The following is a 22,298-nucleotide window of genomic DNA, read 5'->3' as shown; positions in this document are numbered from 1 at the left end:
AATAAAACACATAGGCACACAGTTAAAGCTGTACATATACACAAGCATGTTTGCAAAGTGTGATGTATGGTTCATGCCTATGTATGGGCCACACTGAAATTGAGCATGTTATAAAGAAATTCCTCAGTTAGGGCTCAAATTGTCTTACATAAAAATTTTAAATAAATACATTAGTGATTCAGTTGGCCTCAAATAAATTCTTCCTGTTCGTCTTAGTATCATATAAAGGATAGAAGTTCATCTTGGATATAAGTGCTGTCCTCAAAGATAAACAGAAACAAGGTAGACAGACCTTTCCTGATTCTTATATTTAGCTGAAAGTTGCTGCTGTGGGACAGGGGTCTGCAAACTATACAGACAGTGCAGCCAAATCTGGCTCAGTGCCAATCTGTGTAAATAAAGATTTATTGGAATACAACCATGCCTATTCATTTACATATTGTCTATGCTGCTTTTGAATAGTTGTGACAGAGACCATATGACCCACAAAGCTAAAACTATTTATTATCTGGTCCTTTACAGAAGAAGTTTGCAGACCCCTGCTGTTGTGTCGGCACATTCTGTGTTCTGTCTTTGGATGAAATGGAGAAGTGCAAGCCACCAAATTTTACTTCCTTATGTGTTGAATAATGATGAGAACTGTTTTGGAAAAAAATTAAAGTTTCTCGTTCTCAGGTTTGCAACAGTCATTTTGCTTTAATCTAACCCTGTTGGCGTCCAACCCACTTGGTAGATTTAACTCCTTCTCTGAATATTCTTAAAATCTCTACCAAGTGGAGAAGCCCAGTATGGGAAGAGAGATGGACATTTCTGAACCATCTATCAGGAGCTTCCACAGAGGGACCCCTCTTTTAAAACCCAGAACTCTGTGAGATAGGGTCATTTTTGCCATTCTTCTGAGGCTGTCTCCTGTTTTTAAACACTTGAGAAAGCCGAGAATCAGAGAGCTTAAGAAACTCAGCCAAGGTCACACAATAGCATAATAATATGCAGAGGCAGAATTGGAATCCAGGTCTGTCTGATTCCAATGCACATGCTCCTTCCACCATACCTTGCTGCCTGATCAATGTATTCATTTATTCACTCAGTGAATAATCACTGAGCACTCTGGGGGTATCTGCTATGTTCAGTCATTATGTCAAACCCCGAGGACACAAAGATCACGAAAAACAATGAAGAGGAATTGACCAGGGTTACATTTCAAATAAGATTGATGTGACCTTCCACAGGTCAGAATCCCCTCAATCCATAATTTAATTTAAAAAATTAAGAGTATCCATATCCTTATGAAAGATAGTTCCATGATTGTATCTTCCTAAAAGATCTAGTGTTGACTAATTAGATTGTAACCCTGAAGTATAAGCATAATATATAGACTGTTGACATCATATCAGAGAAGTTGCCTGGCTCATGAATTAAAGCAATTTCTCAAACCAATTTAGTTTTTAAAAATCTAGATTACCTTTGAATTTCTATTAACCACAATACCAGACTTAATTCTGGTGTCCTGTTGGCATGGTACCCACCAGACAGTGATGACCTACATAGTCACTATTCCCTAGTCTCTAACTTGGGTGTCATTATTTCTTCAATGTAGTCTTGGGCAATTTTTTTTTGTCTAACGCTGAAGATATTGGAAGTTCATTTTACAATCTTGACAGAGCATCTTTAATTTCCAACAGCTCTGGTTACTTAAGTGATGATTATATTATTTCTTTCCACTGAATCTTCATAGCTGTATGAAGCCTTTCATAGAATCCTCAAAGTGGTAAAAAAAAAAAAAAGTATTATACACATTGCAACTCTAAATAGTGTTTTATATGTAAATAGTGAAGATTCCAGTAGAAACAGCAAATGTGAATCTGTGCTGGAACAAGTGACTGGTATGTGGTTTCACACAGTCAGAAAGGTTGTTTGTTTTAAAAAAGCAAGTAGGATGGGAATTCCCTGGAAGTCCAGTGGTTAGGACGTGGCGCTTTCGCTGCTGAGGGCCCGGGTTCAATCCCTGGTTGGGAACTGAAACCCTGCAAGCTGGGTAGTGCAGCCAAAAAATAAAATAAAATTTAAATAAATAAGCAAGTAGGAGCCTCAACAGTGAATATGTGAAATCTGATCATCACTGCATCAGCAATCTACTGACCCCTAATGCTCAAGAACTGTCTATCTTGAAACTGTCACAGTTGGCAGGAAGTTATCTATACATTTGTTATTCTCAAACTGAGCACAGTGACAGAACCACAGTTACAGGTAAACCAAATCCTCCCCACTCACCCCAGAATAAGTCACATATTCCAGTGTGAAACTGACCAACAATTAATGGCTGAAAGAAAGACTAAGGCTCTCGTGCATCACTCCACTTTGAACTCCTTATAGCAAAAACAGGAGTAAGTATCTTGTAAAATCAACCACAGTAGTCAGGACAAAATTACGCCTAGAGACAAAGCAGAGATGGTTATTGGCAAAAGTCCTTACCAAATGACAGCATAGGAAGTCCCGTAAAATCGGTGGGACATACAAGAGGAAGGAGCAACCTGTATTGTGTGTGTGTGCATGATAGAGTTTCTTCAACTTAGATTGGGACAAAACACTGCAAAATGTAATCTAGCTGTTGACACAAGCATGGCACATACACAAGGGAGAAGCGCTCAATGACTTTCATGCAGCAGGAGGAGAGATTGTTTGCGCAGCTCTGTTGTAAACTAGAAAACAAGTGTTGGGTCAGGGTTAGTGGAGCATCAGCCACACCTGAAGCAAAAAAGAGTATTTCTGTACAGTTCAGGGCCTGCTGCTGCAGGCCAGTCCATACATAGCTTTATTGACAGAGGTCAGGCAGTGGTCATCAACATGCCATCTGGTTGGGGTATCATGTCAAGGGAGCCACTGAAAATCACGAGCATGTTCAAATCACAGCGACTTAGCCTCTGCCCTCTTGGCATGCTGTGAGAAGAAATGGGCAACAACAATCTGTTTTGCATGATTTATATGAAACATACTCAAGTATGATAGCAGTCAAGAAGAGGTGTGCTTCCATTAAATTATGGAGAGGAGGATGAGGTTATAATAATGGTTTTTTCATATCGCTGATAAGGTAAAGAAAGACCTCTTCTGTGATTCCAAGGGGCAAGTGTCAGTGACATGCTTAGAGACGGTTGAGCTTCTAATCGCAAACCTCACAATTGTAAATATTGAAAATAAGATAGCAGGGGAATTCCCTGGCAGTCCAGTGGTTAGGACTCCGTGCTTCCACTGCCGGGGGCTCGGGTTTGATCTCTGGTTGGGGAACTAAGATCCCACATGCTGTACGGTATGGCCAAAAAAAAAAAAAAAAAAAGAGAGGTATCAGAATTTCACAAGGAGGTTGAACTGTGGTACAGAAGACTCTATCACCAAGCAGGATTTTTTCCTCAACATTTATTTTCTTCATTCATCAGAGAAAGATTCATTACTGAATCTGTTAAAAAGTCACATTCAAACATTGTACCAGACCATGAAGAAATTCTTTCCTGGGCCAAGTCAATCAAGGGCAGAACAGGACTGCAGGCAATGTTCCCTTCCAGGCTCAAACATTCACCCTCCTGGGATCCCAATGCAGTGTAACTGTCGGCCTAGCAGCCTTGGAGTACAGCCTTCCGTAAGAAATTGCTCCAATATCCAAACCAATTAACAGAGCTATCAATACACCTTCTGGTGTCCTGTGTGCCTAAAATTATGATTTAGAAGAAGCAAAGAGTTAGAAAAGAAAACAGCTGGAGAGTTAGCATGACCTACTATTCAAGCTGGCAGATACAGATACCTTAGTGGGGGGAAAAAATACTCTTCTCCTGGGTGATCTGAAACTATTATTATTAATCTTGAGTTTTTAATGTCATGCTTTGTAATATTTGGAAGTTGTGATGATATTTTTGAACCTAAAGTTGGTAAATGGTGTGATCCAAATTCCCATGAGTTGTCTAAATTTAAAAACAGAATAAATTCTCAAGTAAGCATATTAAAAACAAACAAAAAGCCACTGCAGCATAGCTATTTTTGCATTATGAAAGCAGGGCAGCCATGGCTGCGTCTGGATAGCCATTGTTCTGTGTGTAGTCCTGTTCTTTGTTTTCCACACTTGCATAGAACTTTCCCAGTCTGAAATTTCAAGAATTTTGCAAGTGTTCCATGAATCTTTAGACCATCCCACTTACACTGAGAGTAGGTGGAGAACAGGAGACCCAGGGAAATGAAAGAGCCTCTTCTGTGTTAGAGAAGAGAATAAGGATGGAAAAAAAATGTCCTAACTTTGTTCTGGTTCATTATTAATAATGTCATTTCTTGCAGCATTTTAGCAACAAGAAAATTGGGGAAAAAAAAACCAACCTTAGGGGCTTCCCTGGTGGCGCAGTGGTTGAGAATCTGCCTGCCAATGCAGGGGACACGGGTTCGAGCCCTGTTCTGGGCAGATCCCACATGCCGCGGAGCAACTAGGCCCTTGAGCCACAACTACTGAGCCTGCGCATTTGGAGCTTGTGCTCCACAACAAGAGAGGCCGCGACAGTGAGAGGCCCGCGCACCGCGATGAAGAGTGGCCCCCGCTTGCCGCAACTAGAGAAAGCCCACGCACAGAAACAAAGACCCACCACAGTCAAAAATAAATAAAAATTTAAAAAAAACAAAAAACCAACCTTAAATGATCCCTAAGTTTCAGAGAAGGTATAAAAATGTAGATTTTTTAAAAGCTATTTTCAGGAAAGCATTTAAATATCACAATTATCTAACAAAGCAAAACTGATAATTATATAATTCCACAGCCCTTGGCAGCAAGATAACTTTTGTTTAAAGGGACGGGTGGGATTCATCGTATTCCTTCGTGTCTACAGAACTTGGTGCCTCAGACCTCTAGAGATCTCTAGTGCAAAACAAGGTTAACATCAATCAAATGCCTTGCAGGAACAGACACTATCTTAGTCTTTAGGAAAACAAAAGTTGAAGAGTACAAATGGAAATTACTGGTAATGAAAAATTCAAGATATGGTTGAAAGAAGGCTTTCTCTAAAAAATGAAAGCAAATGACACATAATCAGTGACAGAAGACTTGGTTCCCAGAAAGATAGCACCTCCTACACCTTGAACTTTCAGAAGGAATCAGCAGGTCTTTGGAAGAGGTGTTGGGACAGGAAGACTTGATTGAGAAGTGATGAGCACAGCAGGGAAACTGAGGCCCCAGGAGTGATGGAGACGTTTGGGAGTAAGATCAGAAAAGACAGAAGGGAGGCAGAAGGCAGAGCTCAAAGGACAGCATTTATTACCGTTCCTGAGGCCCTGCCAGCCAGTTGTCCAAGCTCCTCCAGCACCTGCAGCATCCTAGTTGACCAGATGACTAAAGCCTTTGGTCCCCTTCGCTCAGCCAGAACTTTTGTCCCAGGCTCTGCTCTCTGTGACTTGACAACTGAGGCTAATGGTTCAACCAAACTCCTTCTTCCTCGAGTGGCTCAGAAAAGCTGATGCTGTAACCTGGTCTATGGGCTAAGTTGTGCCCCGCCCCCCAGATTTGTATGTTAAAATCCTAACCCCCAGTACCTCAGAATGTGACTGTGTTTAGAGAGACGGTCTTTAAAGAGGTGATTAAGTTAAATGAGGTCATTAGGGTGGGCCCTAATCCAGTAGGATTGGTGTCCTTATAAGAAGAGGAAATTTGGACACAGACATGCACGGAGGGAGGACCATGTGTAGACACAGGGAGAAGATGGCCGTCTACAAGTCACGGAGAGAGGCCTCAGGAAAGACCAAACTGTCAACACCTTGATCTCAGATTTCGAGCCTCCAGAAGTGAGAATATACATTTTCATTGTTTAAGCCCTCCAATCTGTGGTACTTTCTTATGGCAGCCTGATATAAACAGACTAATATACCTGGATATCATTAGTGGGGTGACAGCCCTAGCCAAGAAGGGCTATAGTTCTCCTCTCCATATGTAGAAAAGGCAGCCGCCTCCGCACTGCACAGAACTCCCCCTGCCCCTCCCTGACGACCCTACCCCACACACCTACTCCTATCAGTGCAGGGTGAAAAAAGGGTGTGTAGACCCTTCAGATGGCAGGCTCTCACTTGACTTTTTAAAATATCTCCTGTAAAAAGGGTAGACAAACAGTGTTCGTCCCTTGGCAAAGACTCTTTCTCAGATATATTTGCGGATTGCCATTCACTTGGACTAAACTGCGGTGGCTTCATTCCACCTGGACACCCCCGGGCAACCTGTGCATTTTTTCTTCCTTTGAGTTAAATACAAAGAAGGAACAGAAGGGATGAGAAATTCAGCCACATGCACCTTCTTCTTCCGTGTCCTGGTCCCTATACACACACACACACACGCGCGCGCACACATACACATGTGCACGCACACACACGCGCATGCGCGCACACACACACACACACGTGTCCTGCCTACTCACAGCTGTGCCCTTGGGGCCCGGCCACATTCTCCCCTCCTGCAGCACAGACAGCCTGACAGACTAACATCTCCAGAGTACTTTTATTCTGATAGGATTTCTTCTTCTTTCAAAATTTTATTTGAAAGCCCTTGATAGGAGGAAGATTAGAGTTCTTCCAGAAAATGCCTCAATTACAAACTCAGGTGTCCCTAAAAACTCTAACCTGACTTGGGTCCTTAAGAGCTGAGTTTTGATGAGCTGAGAGAATTGATGATCAAGGTCATCCATCCCGTGGTTGATTGCAAGGATTGCAACTTTTGGCATCAGGCACACAAACTTGAGGAAGGCACACGGCATCTTCTCCCTTTCGTCCAGCTGTTCAGACATCTCGCAGCCCCAGAGGGAGGGATAAAGTGTTTCCCCCTAGCTCTAACCCAGAAGCTTTGAGTAGAAGGGAAAAAGTCAGCAACCAGGTCTGTTGTTTCCTCCTCGGTAAGTCAGGAACATTCTACATGAGAGGCTCTTTCCCTCCCTTGGATGTGGCTGAGCCCTGTACTGGCCCCGGGGTCCCACTCCTGGACCGATGAGACCAAAGACATGGTGGGAAAGAAGCCCTGAAGCTCTCACCCAGGGAAAGGGACTTTGTGAGCAGTGACAAAAACCAGATGCTCCCCCCACCGATGCCAAATTAGCACCTGAAAGATCGGTAGTCAGAATGGTCAAAGGACCCCAGAAAATTGGAAACACGATGACATCTGCATGAAGGAAAACTAAAGGGAGGAGGAAATTGGTGGAATAGAAGATGGAAGAAAACTGTTTTTATTTCAAGAAAACTTCTACCCTTTTTATCTGTGTACAGTTCAAACAAACTTAGATCTGTGATCCCCACGGGCTAGTGCTGGAGAGGAGAGTCCTGAGGGACAGGGCTAGATGGAGCTCCTCAGTTCTCATCTGTGATGGGTGTGATCATGACGTCTCCCTCATGGGGTTGCTGTGGGTACTCACTAGGGTGGTACCTGTATAAGCCACCACTGAAGTACTCACTTACTAAACGACAGCTGTTCTTGTTGCTGTTTGCTCTGTCTCAAGCCCCACAGCTAGGTGAGTGTGTCCTTAGAGCTTAGGAAAGAAGCCAGGGAAGGCAGCAGGAAGATGCCATCATTTGGGAGACACAAGGGCAAGGATGCTCTCGGGGAGTATCCTTGAATCAAGATTACTAAGAATAGGACATAGCAGGGTCAGGTGATCAAGTTCAAGGTGTAATTGATGGACAACCTTAGAAGCTGAGGTGCCCTCTTATTTACTGCTGGCTGCAGATGCACACCAGTTGGATGGGATCAGTTGGATGAGAAGCATAGGACAGAGTCGGTCTGTGAGGCCTCAAGGGGTGTCTTGAAGAGCATCCTTTCCTACTGGATTATCATCACCTCTTAATACCGCTTTGTAAGCACCTGAGTCGATGGGGGGCATGTTCTTCTCTGACTGCTTCTTTGAGCAACAAATATTTGCCCTCCTGCACCTCTCCGTTTTGACCTCCATAAATATCTTTGTTTTTTGTGACCACACGTAGACTCCAAACTATTTTTAAAATCCCACGTTTTACAGAGTACTCAAGATCACCATCAACAACAATTTGGAATTAAATTTTTATTTGTTTTACAAAAGTGGATTGAACCACAGAGCCTCCTCTTCATAGCTTGAGTTTTCAGGGAGCAATTGACCTTCACCACATTTCCATGCCAGCGCATTTCCATCTTTCTAAAACGTGACCAATATTTACAATGTTCAGCCACACCCCAGCTGAATACTTGAGTTGTCTGCAATTTTGTGCTCTCCTGAGGCTCCAGAAGTGGACATTTATTTGGGCACTTCTAGGAATGTTTCACTAATAGAAATCCCTAGGGAATTCCCTGGCAGTCCAGTGATTAGTGCTTTGTACTTCCACTGCTGGGGGCATGGGTTCGATCCCTGGTCGGGGAACTAAGGTTCTGCAGGCCACGAGCCACGGCCAAAAAAAAAAAAAAATCCCTGAAATTAAAAATGCTGATAATATACATACAATGGAATATTATTCAGCCTTAAAAGGGAAGCATATTCTGCAATATGCAACATCATGGATGGACCTCGAAGACATTGTGTTGAGTGAAATAAGCCAGTCATAAAAGGACGAATACTGTATGATTCCACTTCCCTGAGGTCCCTAGAGTGGTCAAAATCATAGACACAGACAGTGGAATGGAGGGTGCCAGAGGCTGGGCGGAGGGGAAGTGGGGAGTTGTTGTGCAATGGGTACAGTTTCAGTTTTGCAAAGTAAGAAAGTTCTGGAGATGGATGGTGATGGTGGGCACAACAGTGTGAATGTATTTAACACTGAAAAATGATGAAGACAGTAAATTGCGTGTTGTGTGTATTTTACCACAATTAAAAATGATAGCAATTAAAAAACAAAATGTAGGAATGCTGGGTCCAAAGTTGAATCTGTCGGTATGGCCTCTAGGAAGGCCATCCTGGTTTTGTTCCCGCTGCCATGGGTAAGCCCACCTCCTACAGCCTCATCAGGGCGGGTGTCGACCATCTTTTCTCCATCATGATTTCATTTTGGCAAACGGAATGGCAGAAAAATGGAAAAGTGGGCAGACATTGACTCTCAACTTGAAGTGTAAAAAGGGATGTTTATCTGGGAACTTCCCTGGAGGTCCAGTGGTTAAGACTCTGCTTCCACTGCAGTGGACACGGGTTCTACCCCTGGTCGGGTGTTCACCTGCTCGGCCCCTCCAGACGCTCCAGAGTAGCCACAAAGGAAACGTCTCGGGAGTTATTCTCATTCTCTTCCCCTATCCCACTCCCTAACCTTAAAATGACTCCAAATACCACAGGGTGGCCGACATACATGCCTGAAACAGCTGTCCTGCAGAATCACAAAAACTTGGGCTAAAAATAGTCTCAGTCTCTAAAAAGCTTAGGCCCCTGGGAACAAAGCCCTCTCAGAAATGTCCCCACCTCCGTCCAGGCATCACGAAGCTGACCCAGCTCTGTCCCCAGAGCTCATCATCCTTCGTGACCACCCCCTCCCTGCCCCGGAAATAGTTGCCTGGAATCTTTTTTGCATTCTTGGTCCCACTAGGGAAGGGAGGCAGGGGAGGAGGGAAGATAATGTAATTACACGCAAGCTCCAAGTTTGTGTCATTATTTCCATTTTATAAATGCCTAAATGGGCTCAGAGATTTTAAATAACGTCTCTGAACGCCCATGGCCAGTAAAAGAAGCCAAATTTCTATTTTAATGGCTCACTTCCAAGATCCCGTGATGACAGTTCTCCTTTTAGTGCAGCCCATCCCCCCACCAAGGTCCTATCAGATGCTCAGGTCACATCACCACTGAGGAGGGTGAGATGCTGTGTCTTAAGCAGAGAACATAGGATTCTGAGTACAGTTAGGATTCTGCAGAACCGGGAGGCAGGTCTGTCAACAACAACCCACCTAAAGAACACCCAGTACCTGGCTGATGGCTTTCCCTCCCCCTTAGCAGGCGAGGAGACAAGTTTTTCTGGGCGGCGGGTGGGAGTGAGGCTCAGCTCTATACTGCTGTTGGCAGGCCTGCTGTCTCTGCTGTGGTAAGGTGGGCGGGTCTGTCAAGTTCAACAGGGAGACCCCCCATGGACGTTCGACCTCTCGGCTGCTACAGGGGGCTGCTGGATGGGGAGATGGCTCCTGGTGTCCCCACCTGCCTTGCACTCTACAGGCAGAATCTCCGAAGCACGTTTAGAGGGACAGTCTCAGGGCTGAGGAAAGATACTTGTGGCAGAGGGAGAGCAACGTTACCTGCTGTGTTGATTTACCCATCCTCTGGATCAGGAACTTAAGGACGACCCAGGAGTGGATTTCTGGCAACTACATGGTATCGATCTGGGAACACACTGCAGGCAACTCAGACCCTGAGTCAGCCTGCTGGAGACGGCCAGGGAGAAATGAGTGAGTGTGTGAGTGAGTGAGTGAGTGAGTGAGTGAGTGAGTGTGTGTGTGTGTGTGTGTGTGTGTGTGTGTGAGAGAGAGAGAGAGAGAGAGAGAGAGAGAGAGAGAGAGAGAGAGGTTAGGCATTGAGATTAGATGGTGTCATGGCTGGAGAACCCATGGAGGCCAGATTCCCATCTTGCAAAAACCCTGAAGGAGACAGATGCGTGAGGAGAAATGACCAGCACAAGAGGCACAATGCTGTGTTGTTATTAAATATTGTGCCCCAAACCTGCCACACCAGATCCCCTGTCCCTCGGGGGTGGTCCCGCATTCTAGCTCTCAGGGACTGTGGACCGGGTCTGACTTGTCCCAGGCTATACAGCTCCTTGGGGCAGGACCAGGATTCAATTCCAGGTCTCCCGTCTCCAAGAGAAATGTTCTTGTTATGGGGCACGGACAAAACCCCTTCCAGTCCACACCCTGCCTGCTTGGAAACACCCAAAGGGAAATAATTTACACAGGCAGGCCCTCAAGAGATGGTGCAGTCAGCTGCAGCTGTGGGCCCCTGGGTTTCTCAGTTTCGGAAGACACGGCAAGCTTCTGTTCACCAGCTGACCAGAAAGAATCTGCTCCACGATTTACCCCTTCACTCTCTAAGTAGAGATGAGAAATAAACAAGTGGAGAGAAATGTAAGAGAAATGATTTAACTTTATAAAAATGTGATAATACAGCAAGATTTGATTGTTTTTTTTTTCCTGGCAAGTAAAGTTTATAAAAACACCTGGAATAAAAATTAGAACTATAAACTAATAAAAATTAGATACCATACATTTCAAGGAAACAGAGTCATTTAGAAAGACAATGAAGAAAAAAACAAAGAGTAGCCAAAGCAGCAGCAGCACGGGGAGAAGGCTGGTTCTGTGGTGACGATGAAACAGCGACGGACCCGTGTGAGCCTGACCTCTGGCACCAGGCCGGGCTGAAGGGTGGGGGACAGGGAGGGAAGTGACCATGAGAGAGGCGGAAGAGCTTCCAGAAAGGGACATACCGAAGGCTCAGTGGGCAGCCACGGCCTCCTGCAAACAGGCCCACGGCCCCTTCTTCTTCCCAGACCTGCTGGCCACAGGGCAGTGATTCATGGCCAAATCCTATTGGATGGGCACCACAAGGCTGGCTTCTCCTCTATCTGTCCCCAACCTCCAGCTCTGCAGGTCCTGGTGCTCCCGTGGAGAGCTCAGTGGGGGAAAACTCATCGGGACGTCAAGCTAAGCTAGGACAGCTAACTTGCCAGGGAGACCCAAGGAAACCAGACGTAGAGGGCTACATACAAAACACTGTTTGGAATGTCTGCACCAGAGCCAAGGTAGAGTTGGGACAACCTTGGAGAGACAGGCTGGGAACTCCCGGCAACATCCCCCAGCCTTTCATTCTAGGGGGCTGGTCTTGAGGCTGGCCGCCCAGAAGACAATGGGGAATTCTTGACTACGTTCTGAGGTAGTCTAATCGCAACTTGCACGGGCAGCTGAGGATGGTCTCAAACAATGGGGGGAAGGCAGGCAGAAACGTTGCCACCGAGAGAAAAGGCTAACATATATAACAGAAGGAATTAAGCCACAGGTGGGCTCAGAGATGACCAGAGTGTGGCCTGGGGTCGGGGGTGGCCAGCAGCATGAACAGAGATGAGAGGATCCGGGGGCAGTGTTCCCGGGCCAGGGCAGTGGTAACTCTGAGGTGAGGGATGTCCCTGCTACTTACTGACCAGTGTCATGGTGATCATGAGCCAGAGAACCCGGGGGTCTCGGGGGGTGGATCCCAATGTTCCCTCCAGCTATGACTCCTCTCGCCTGAGCCTCTTTTAGGGGGACCCAGTACTGCTGGACTTGAACTTGGAAAACACTTAAGAGGCCCCTGCTCTGAGGGAGCAGTCAGACCCTGAGCCACCACAGAGAGAGAAATGACAAGAATGAAAAGCAAAGGCGTTGTCAGACCCCTCCCGCCGCTTCTTATGCTAACGTATCTTCTTCTCCTCATCTGCCCCGGCACTCGGGATTCTAAGTCAGGATGGAACGTCCTGAAGGTTTAGGAAGCAGCAGCCGGGTGGACGTTACAACTTTCTCCACTTTGCACATTTCCGAAAACGCCTTCTGGGACGGAGCTCACCAAAGTCTTCCACTTCATTTTCGTAATCATCTTCTTGAACGACACCTGTTTAAAAAGCAAAGAAAACAGAAATGAAGTGCAGAATGGTGATCTTTTTCACTCTACTGCAACATATAACATCCTAGTAAAACCTGATGTCTCTGTAATCGTTGTTTTAAATTAAAGAAAAAAAAACCAGGCAGAGCCAAAGTAAACACCCTTCTCCAGAATGTTCTTTTACAGGCTAGTTCCTCTGGCCTTATTTCAGAGGCCCTTTAAACGAAAAATCTGTCAAACAAAGCCTAAAATCAACCTCAGCCTTGAGCTGGTATCCCAGTTATATTCTCCTGTTTGAAACAATCACAAAAGTCATGGTGCCAGAAGTGACTATAATCTAAAGATTTTTTATTGGCACAGACATGTGTGTCAAGTCCTTTCCAGTTTTCCCCAGCTCGGGGGTCTGGATTTTCCAGCAGCCTCTGGATTATGAGGACTCACAGAAGGGCAATCTGGGGCAGGTGAGATACTGGGAGGAAGAAGAAATAAGGTCTCCCCAAGAGGGGGAGACTTTCCAGATCAAATAGAACTCGGCAAGATAAGGCTGACTGTCGAGAAAGAAACCCAACTCACTATACACCAGCCTTAAACCCTCTGAAGGAAGATGTATGCAAGTTTCCCCAATGATTTTATGTGTTTTGTTCACAAATTTGTTTTATATCCCCAAGCCCAGAACAGTACTGATACATTCTAGACACTCAATACATATTCATGGACTTACATGAATGGTTTGCACAGGCAAACATTTATCTAGGGATGGCTTTGCAACACTTTGCCCACCATGGGAGTAGTGACAGAGCATCACTGATAACAGCTCATGAGTGGCAAACGTTTTTGGAAAAGCAACTGGCACAAGCCCTGAATAACAGCCCTCACAGTCAGATGGGGGAACCCAGCCACTCTATCACTATTGACCTGAGTCACTGGGGGCAGTGACTGCTCACATCACAGGCGGCCCTACTTCAGACTGACCTGGGAGCCAGCAGAATCAAGGACCACAAGACCCAGAGCCTCACCCTGGGGTGAAGGACTCCTCACCTTCTTCCTTCAAGCGCAGCTCTGTCTTCCTCAGCCACTCCCGCGCATCCCTGGAGGACGGGATCAGGACGTTGATCAGCCGAGCCATGACCTCCTCCGCTAGGGAACCAAAGAACGAGAGCTCTGAGTGAAAGGGCGGCTGTAGGGACCAGGACACTCAGTACTAGAGTCAAAGCCCCCAGCTCCTGGGAGCTCGTCTCTGCTTCCCCTGTGGAGAGGGGCAGCATAAGGCCACTGTCTGCCACCAGGAGCAGAAACCACAAGTAGATGCCAGCCTGATTACCAGTCCTGCCCGTCTGGAGACACTGCCAGTAGCAAGCCTTTCGAGGAAGCTTTTGTTCAAACTGTGATTATCTTAAACCAGAGTGTCTGAATTCTAGAATGATTTAAAAATATGGAATTTCACTGATTTTATACATAACTTCCACTCAACATTGCTAAGATGTAGCTAATAAGGATGTCAGAGGAAATCTGATTCACAGAACACATAAGAATTCTTATTAAAGGCTCACACTGGGTATGATGTGAGGACCCTGCTAAAAGAAGAGACCAGCTACGTACCTCTAGATCTTAGTCAAGAGTTCAGCACATAGTAGGTGCTCAAGAAACAATCACTGAATGAATGAATCAGGGGACGTTTAAAGAGTTTCCTCAAGGGCTCCCCTGGTGGCGCCGTGGTTGAGAGTCTGCCTGCCGATGCAGGGGACGCAGGTTCGTGAGCTGGTCCGGGGGGATCCCACATGCCGCGGAGCGGCTAGGCCCGTGAGCCATGGCCACTGAGCCTGCGCGTCCGGAGCCTGTGCCCCGCAACGGGAGAGGCCACAGCGGTGAGGGGCCCGCGTACCACCAAAAAAAAAAAAAGTTTCCTCAAGATTTGAAACATTCCCCCTCTATGCTCTACATAGAATTGGTTAGCAAACATTTTTCTTGTCTGTTGTGCCAGGGGAAACCATCCTGACCCAAGATGATGACACATTGTTAACTGTGGGAGGGGTGGTCCAAACAATGGGGCTTTGCTGTAATTGGAGAACGCACGGTCCTCACTTGTATTTCTGCTAATGCCAAGATTCCATCATCCCCAGGTCAGACATCACTACAAAGGACTGGAGTCCTACATGTGTTCTCAAAGCCCAGGTTCTGACACCATCTGCGCCCCACTTCTGAGGGCCCTTACCACCAGCCCAGGCCTTCCGCCTGTAGAGATCCTCCACCATGTCCGAGACCTTCTTGATGTTCTCCTGGACCTTCCTCTGCAACATGTGGCTGTGCTCTTTGGAGCCCAGGTGGCTGCGGACCCACACGTTCTGCTCCATGTCCTGCACCACCAGCTTGCCTTCATCAATAGCCGGGTCCACCTTCTTGTGGAAAAAGTCTGAGTACTTCTGGTAGGCCGCTTGCTGCCTCTGGTGGCTTTGCAGGCGGATGTGCTGCTCGTAAGACTCACTGCTCCTCTCCCGACCTTGCTCGTCTTCCAGCTCGGCCCCGGAAAGGGCCACAGCCTCAGGAGCCGCTCCCTCAAATGCCTGATCAGAGCCAAAATAGTTCTCGGGCCCACGGGTGAACTTCACCCCACACAGGTCACACTGGGTCCTGTCCACATCGGCCTTTTTGAAGCTCCCAGCCCCGGGTTCCCTGCCCTCCTCTCTGAAGTGCTCGGCCTGGGCCCCCATCCTCCTCCTCCAGCTGATGCACAGGGACACCACCAGGTACGCCCTCCGCAGCTTCCGCTGGATGGAGGCCTTCCGCTGCTTCTGCGACAGGATGGTGGCAAGGAGGTGGTCCCGGTCTTCCAAGGCCAGCTCCTCCATCTCGTCCTGACCTACCTCGCACTCGGGTTCGACAAAGTAGCCCATGGGGTCCTCGGAGAACAGGCGGTTCAGTCTGACCTCCTCGTGGTAGAGGCCTCGGACAGTGGTCCCTTTGGTGTGCCCGCTGTCCCACTGCCAGTGGCAGTCCATCAGGTATTCTTCATCCCGCTCAAAGAGCAGGTCCTGCAGCGCCTCCACCACAGACTTCACGTTGACCGCCAGCTGCACCCGATTCACTGCTCTGAGGAGCCTCTCGGGGACCTGGCCCGGGAAGTCCCTGCTCATCAGCTGCAGCCTGGCCTCGATCTCCTGGAAGTGGCTTGACAGAAGAGGCTTGCATGACAGCTGCAGCACCCCCTCAGTGTTCACAAGCATCACCAAGCACAGCACCAGGGTCCGCTCTGCCTCCCCGGACACCAGGTAGTCAATTTCACTGAAGGCATCGAGCAGGACATTGAAGTTCTTGTTCTCGTGGCCGCAGAGCACCTTGACGAGGTAGGACAGGTGGAACTGGAAATTCTGAATGGCTCTGGTCACATCCTTGGGTCTGTATTCCTGAATGATGGCGAACACATCCCCAGGCTCCCGGTCCTTCTTGCTGAACAGGAACTCCCAGTAGTGCAACAGTGCGATGTAGCTCTTAGGGAGGCACAGGATGGCGTTCTTCCAGAGGCGGGCCAGAACCGCCCCACAGTGGATGAACTGGAACTCCAGCAGGGCCACCGTGTTCCCAATGCTGGGGATGAGTGGCTCTTTGCACCTCTTGACAAGGACGTTCATGAAACGGAAAAAGCGCCTCTTGTAGTCTTCTGGGTTCCTGCACACGTAGAACTGGTGGATGGAATCCTCCAGCAGCCGGATGAAGCACAGGTGGGTCTTCTCCACGCTCTCATCATCCTTGTTGGGCGTCAGCATGCCAAATTTCCCTTCTATTCCTTTCATCCTGCTGCTTCTCCCCGTGCTCCTTCCCTCTTTTTCAGCCTGGAGGGCTTTGAGTTCCCGGTTGTACTGGTCCTCCTCCTGGTGGAGCAGCTTTTCAAGCTCATCAGGGTAGCTAGAAGAGAGAAGGAAAGCTTGCATGGCGCTCAGCCACAGGTCTGTGGACTCCCGGCGGCTTCGAGCCCTTTCGTTTTGAAATAGGACATGGATGTACTCTTTCAGGGCAGACCTGTAGGACCAGAAGGATCTGTAACGTGGTTTCAGGACTTCTTTGCATGCCATGGGGTTTTCTGACAATACTCTCTGATGGAAATGCTTAGGGAAGAGGACATTCAGCAGGGATTTGCAAAGGCCATATTTATCCGGAGACAAAATATAATCGATTTCTTCAAGTTCTTCAGCTAAGACTTTAGGGAATACTTTTTTGGCTTCCAAAAGCAATCCGCTAATCGCCACCAGGTGTATTTTTGTCTGAACCAAACACTTGGCCTCATGACGCCGCAAAGGCCTGTGGAAATCTTCACAGTGTTCATCCTCGCATTTTAAGCCCACGATAAACCTCGTGCAGACGCCCAGGTAGGTCTTCCCAAGCAGGCTCCGTGTGATCTGACACAGCCTGCTCAGAAGGTGTTTGTTTAAGGCTAATTTCACCTGGTCCGTCATTATCAAGAAATGCTCTTTCGTTTTCTTCTCTCTCAAGTTCAAATCCAGGTCAGAAATGATTCTTGATATGTGTCCGGGGTTGTTCTGAGCTATCTGGCAGTACTTGGCATCCACCTGCGAAATCCCAAAAAACTCAAAGCAAGACTTGACCATCTCCTTCTCGGCGTTGTTGGTCACTCTTTTGAGGGCCCTGACCAGACTGAGAAGGACCTCCAGGCCCGCCGGAGCCAGGGCCAGGACATCCTCGGGCTGGGCCTCACAGCGGCTGGTGGCTTCGTAGAGCGCCTCCACTGCCCCTGCCGAGTGGTTGAGGGTGTCAAACATCAGGAAGGCGTCCTTGAGCTTTGGAAAGTCTCTCAGGATCACCCCCTGCAGGAAGTGGGCCTCGGCGATGCCGGACACCTGACTGGTCTGATGGCAGAGGTCCAGGGCTTCTCTGAGGATGGCCTTGGTATGGTCGACATCGGAATCCCTGGCCATGTTGAGGCGGGCGGCTGCCAGCAGACATGAGGCCTGGAAGTCCTTGTCGGCAGTGAGCCTGGCAGCCTCTAAGAAGCAGCCATGTTGCTTCATCAGCAGGGCGGCCTCTTCCCTCCGACCTTCCCTGTTGAGCAGGTCGGCAGCCTCTGCAAGCCGCTTCCGAGACTTCAGAAACACCAGCTGGTCTTCCGTGTCGAGCTTTGAGAGCACAGCCATCATCTCCTTTATCTTATTCGTGCTCAGGTACTTGGCTGCAGCTTCCAAGTAAAACTGGCTGGCTGAATAGGAGAGCTTGGGAATGGGATGGGTCTTGGCCCTTAGCATTTCTTCATACCTGCAATGACAGACAGACAACACCAATGTCAACTCAGTACCACCCAGCAGAAACTTTACAAAATGCAGCACAGAACAACTCATCATAAAATGACCACTTGTAGATAGGACCTGCAGAATAGGACCTAAAGTTATCCAGCATCTTTATCAAGGCTTCATTTTACACTGATAAAATTAATTCTTTATTCCTCGAAGGAACCAAGCAATAGTATGCTTAATTAATGAAATATAGTGGAGTTGCAGAAAAAGAAAAAATACTAAAAAAAAAAAACAAAAAAGAAACACACACACAAAAGAACAAACCCCTCCCAAAAGCCAAAAAAAGAATAAAAAACAAAAAAAGAAAAAATAAACAAAAAAGAAAAAAAAGAAATATAGTGGAGTTGCAACCTAGGCAAGTAACAATTATGTTGGAAAGTCAATCTGTAAGGCAGAAATTATGCATAGCCAAAATCATCCTTGAAAAAAATCCCTTAAACTTGCATAAAAGCTTGCTAATCACTTTGGGTTCACAACCCTGTTGAGTCTGATACCTGATTAATGAGAAAGAGTGGAGATGGGGGCTGCAGACACACGAGCCATTACATCAATCTTCCTCTTATTAACCAACCCGTGACTTTTCTCTTTTGCCAGGAATGTAAGCAGTTGAGTTAGTGTGAGATGAATGAAGCCCCGAAGTCACCAAAGTCAAGCTCCTCTTGACTCTGCTGATCCAAGTGAGTATACCCCACATATGAATTTTCAAGGCATTGGGCCAATCCAATGAAACATGCTTACTTTTGAACTCTCACAGGAGACAAAACACATTTCCTCACAACCAGAGAGGTGCCCAGGGACCTCCTGCTGCCCCAGGGTCATCTCACAAATATCAGATCCCTTCGTATAACAGGCCCTCTGTGAAGGGGTGTAACTGAGGATTAGCCTCTCTTGTGAGTTTTGGCTGATGGAGTAGGGGGTATTTACAGCAAGTTAAAAAATTTTTTGGGACCTCCCTGGTGGTCCAGTGGTTAAGACTCCATGCTTCCACTGCAGGGGGCCTGGGTTCGATCCCTGGTCAGAGAACTAAGATTTTCCTCATGTCACGCAGCATGGCCAAAGGAAAAAAAAATCTTAAACTACATATGGGAACATATGTATATGTATAACTGATTCACTTTGTTATAAAGCAGAAACTAACACACCATTGTAAAGCAATTATACCCCAATAAAGATGTTAAAAAAAAAATCTTAAACTAAGAAAATTTACTTAGGTATTTTCTTTTCAAATCTAAAATGTCCTCATTACGTTTTGAGTCAGGCCAGTTAGCAATTGAATTCTACATACACTGTATAGAGCATTCAAAAGACACAGAAAAATCAAGTGTGAGGCTCCAATTAGTACTGATGACATTAGATCTCAACTCAACATATCATTAAAAAGAGTCAGTTGAATACCTCAGGAAGGCTGATAAAGATAAACAAAATAATGAGAGACCCCAAAAAAATGTTTCTGGGGAAAATCTATGATTATTCAATGCTCTCCTGGAAAAGTGAGAACAGATTAACTAAATAATTGAAAGTACAATAAAACCCTCTCAGGTGGTTTTGTCATATGGCCTCACAAGGGAATTGGCCTGGTTGATTACTCAGCGTACACAGCACCCAATCAATGTCACAGGGGGCACCCTGTTACGGATGACAGTTTGTGTCCCCTAAAATTCATATGTTGAAGCCCTAACCCTTAGTGTGGTTGTATTTGGAGATGAGGCTTCTAAGGGAGTAATTAAGGTTAAATGAGGTCATAAGGGTGGAGCCTTGATCTAATAGGATTAGTGTCCTAATAAGAAGAGACACCAGGGAATTCCCTGGTGGTCCAGTGGTTAGGACTCTGTGCTTTCACTGCCAAGGCCCGGGTTCAATCCCTGGTCGGGGAACTAAGATCTCACAAGCCACGCAATGTGGCCAAACAAGAAAAAAGAAAAGAAAAAACAAAAAAAGAAGAGACACCAGAGAGGGAGCTCTCTGTCGCCCACAATCTCTCTCTCCCTCCATGCTTAAACACCAGGGGAAGTCCACGTGAGGACATAGCAAGAAGGCAGCTGTCTGCAAGCCAGGAAGAGAGCTCCCACCAGTAATCCAATTGACTGGAGCCTTGATCGTGGACTTCTAACCTCCAAAACTGTGAGAAAATAAAATAAATTTCTGTTGTTTAAGCCACCCGATCTATGGCATTTCATTATGGCAGCCTGAGCTGACTAATACATACACACTGTGTATATCTTCCACATAATGGAACCAAAGACCTGGATAAAGGAATATGCTCAATTACCAACCTTGACACTGGACACCTTCTTTTCCATTTCCAAAAATAAAACTCAATTTCTTTATCTAGGTGTTGGTTACACAGGTGTATTTACTTTGTGAAAATTACGTGCTTTTTAAAAATATATGATATACTTTAATAAATGCTAACTTTAATATAAACTTCAAACACCTGGTCAATCATGTTCATTTTGTCACATGTATAATTTGGTAGAAAGCAAAGAAAATACAGAACTAAGCCACAGCCTACTTTTCCAGGAGCTGTTGAGCAGAAATACAGAACAGCAGACTCTACAATTCTAGCTGTTACACTCCACCAGGAAGACCTCCGACAGGCATCAACCACATGCTGTTTCTAGATTCCTTGTCATCCATTAACCCCACCCATCTGCACTTCACCTTTGGAACATCAGTTAGGCTGAAGGCTCAAGGAGGCTCTACCGGGCCATGTATGAAACTTGTGTGTCCTACAACTGAGGGCATGTGTATATACATATCATACGTATCATACACATATGTATCAGGGCCTGGCTGGGCATCTGGCAGTAAACCACGATGAAGCAGATCCTGACCGCCCACTAGTACTCTGACCTCTATCCATCCACACATCAGTGAAATTGTCAACTCAGCAGGTAAAGGTGGAGAGGACAGAACTATCATTAAGCACGAAATTGCTGGGCATGTTATAGACACTCGTAACGCATCCTTCATCTTCTTCTGCCCCCTCTCCCCAGGACGCTGTATTCAAGGAGTTCTTGACTCAGCACGGAGGTCACCACCCAAGTGGAAGGAGGGTGACTTGGTCAAGTCACTTCAGAAGAGCAAGACAACACCTACTCAAGGAGCAACAGGACGGCAGGGCTTGGGGGGATCTGGGGGGAGAAAGGAAGAGAATAAAACAACTTACTTTTCCACCGCCACAGCAGCTTCTTCAAAAAGTTCCTCTTGGCAGTACATTTTGAGGGCTAGATCAAATTCCTGAATCTGCTCAAAGCATCTGAAAGCATCTTTGTAGCACTGGCTTCGCTTATAGAAGGAGGCGGCATCTCTTATCTAGGACAGAGTAAAATTTTACTCAGAGTATTTATAATATAACTTTTCATCTTAAAAGTAAACCAACACCATGAATAATAAAGAGGATGTCTGCGATTTATTAGCATCTAGTGAAAAACACTAAAACATAGGTAATTTAGGAAAACTACTGCTTTATAGGGAGAAAAATAAAGTGAAATACCAACCTCACCATACACAGATGGAAGCTCCAGATGGGTTAAAGGTCTAAGTGAGAAAGCTATTGGAGGAGAATGTATGAGAATATCTTTGTGACCTTGAGGTAAAGAAAGTCTTCAACAAAACTCAAAACACATGAACTTTGGGGGAGAAATTGATGGATCTGATTACAGTCGACCCTTGAACAACACAGGTTTGACCTGCACAGGTCCACTTATGCAAGGATTTTTTTCGATAATAAATACTACAGTGTGACATGGTCTGCAGTTGGTTGAGTTCCTGATATGAAACCAAGGATACAGAGGAACCTCGGATATGGAGGGACAACTATAAGTTATATGTGGATTTTCAGCTGCACGAAGGGTCAGTGCCCCAATACCTGCACTGTTCAAGGGTCAGCTATACATCAAAACTGTTCAACAAAGAGCACATCAAATAAAGTTAACATAGAGAAGACAAACATTAACATCTAGCCCAGCACTGTCAGACAGAGCCTTCTGTGAAGATGGAAATGTTCTGTATCTATCTATCCAATATGGTAGCCACTAGCCACGTGGGAACAGTGAGCACAGGAAATGTGTGGATAGTGTAACCGAGGAACTGTATTTTTGATTTCATTTAGTTAATGTTATTATAAATTGCCACATGTGGCCACTGGCTACTGTACTAGAGTGGACAGGTCTAGAACATAAAATGGATTCCTGCAAACACAAGAAAAAGACCTTCCAGAAAACTAGGCAAAGGGTATGAACTGGCAGTCTGCAGTGGGGGGAACTTAAATGACTAACAAATAAATGAAGATGCTCAACCTTGCTAATAACCAGAGAAATGTAAATTAAAGCCACAGTGAGATACATCCATGAGGTCTGCAAAAATTAGAAAATCAGAACCCTCTGAACGTGGTCATGGATATGGGGCACAACGACCCCTCATGCACGGAGTGGTACAG

At 46.2% G+C, this 22,298-nt stretch overlaps 1 protein-coding gene and 1 long non-coding RNA gene across 4 annotated transcripts in view; one reads left to right on the top strand and one right to left on the bottom strand.

Moving 5' to 3' along the window:
• Positions 1-11,254: 11,254 nt before the first annotated feature.
• TRANK1 (tetratricopeptide repeat and ankyrin repeat containing 1) overlaps positions 11,255-22,298 on the bottom strand; it is a 65,542-nt gene continuing 54,498 nt past the window's right edge. For both annotated transcript variants that reach the window (XM_027088177.1, XM_027088178.1), the window contains 4 exons: positions 21,027-21,172; positions 14,770-17,819; positions 13,596-13,694; positions 11,255-12,566 (listed from right to left, as the gene is read on the bottom strand). In XM_027088177.1, the coding sequence (XP_026943978.1) occupies positions 12,466-12,566; positions 13,596-13,694; positions 14,770-17,819; positions 21,027-21,172 (3,396 nt within the window). In that variant the 3' untranslated portion in view covers positions 11,255-12,465. The remainder of the gene's footprint in view (positions 12,567-13,595; positions 13,695-14,769; positions 17,820-21,026; positions 21,173-22,298) is intronic.
• LOC113610225 (uncharacterized) lies at positions 16,163-21,030 on the top strand. Of its 2 annotated transcripts, XR_003429004.1 has the most exons (4): positions 16,163-16,273; positions 18,452-18,534; positions 19,863-19,978; positions 20,854-21,030. It is a non-coding gene; the product is annotated as an uncharacterized LOC113610225 (long non-coding RNA). The 2 variants fall into 2 exon arrangements; XR_003429005.1 differs by lacking the exon at positions 19,863-19,978 and having other exon boundaries at positions 16,164-16,273.

Source organism: Aethalodelphis obliquidens, unplaced genomic scaffold (assembly GCF_003676395.1).
Source record: "Aethalodelphis obliquidens isolate GAN/ISIS:26980383/991018 unplaced genomic scaffold, ASM367639v1 scaffold62, whole genome shotgun sequence".
In the NCBI taxonomy this organism is placed as follows: domain Eukaryota; kingdom Metazoa; phylum Chordata; class Mammalia; order Artiodactyla; family Delphinidae; genus Aethalodelphis; species Aethalodelphis obliquidens.
This window is presented reverse-complemented; position numbering and strand designations above follow the sequence as displayed.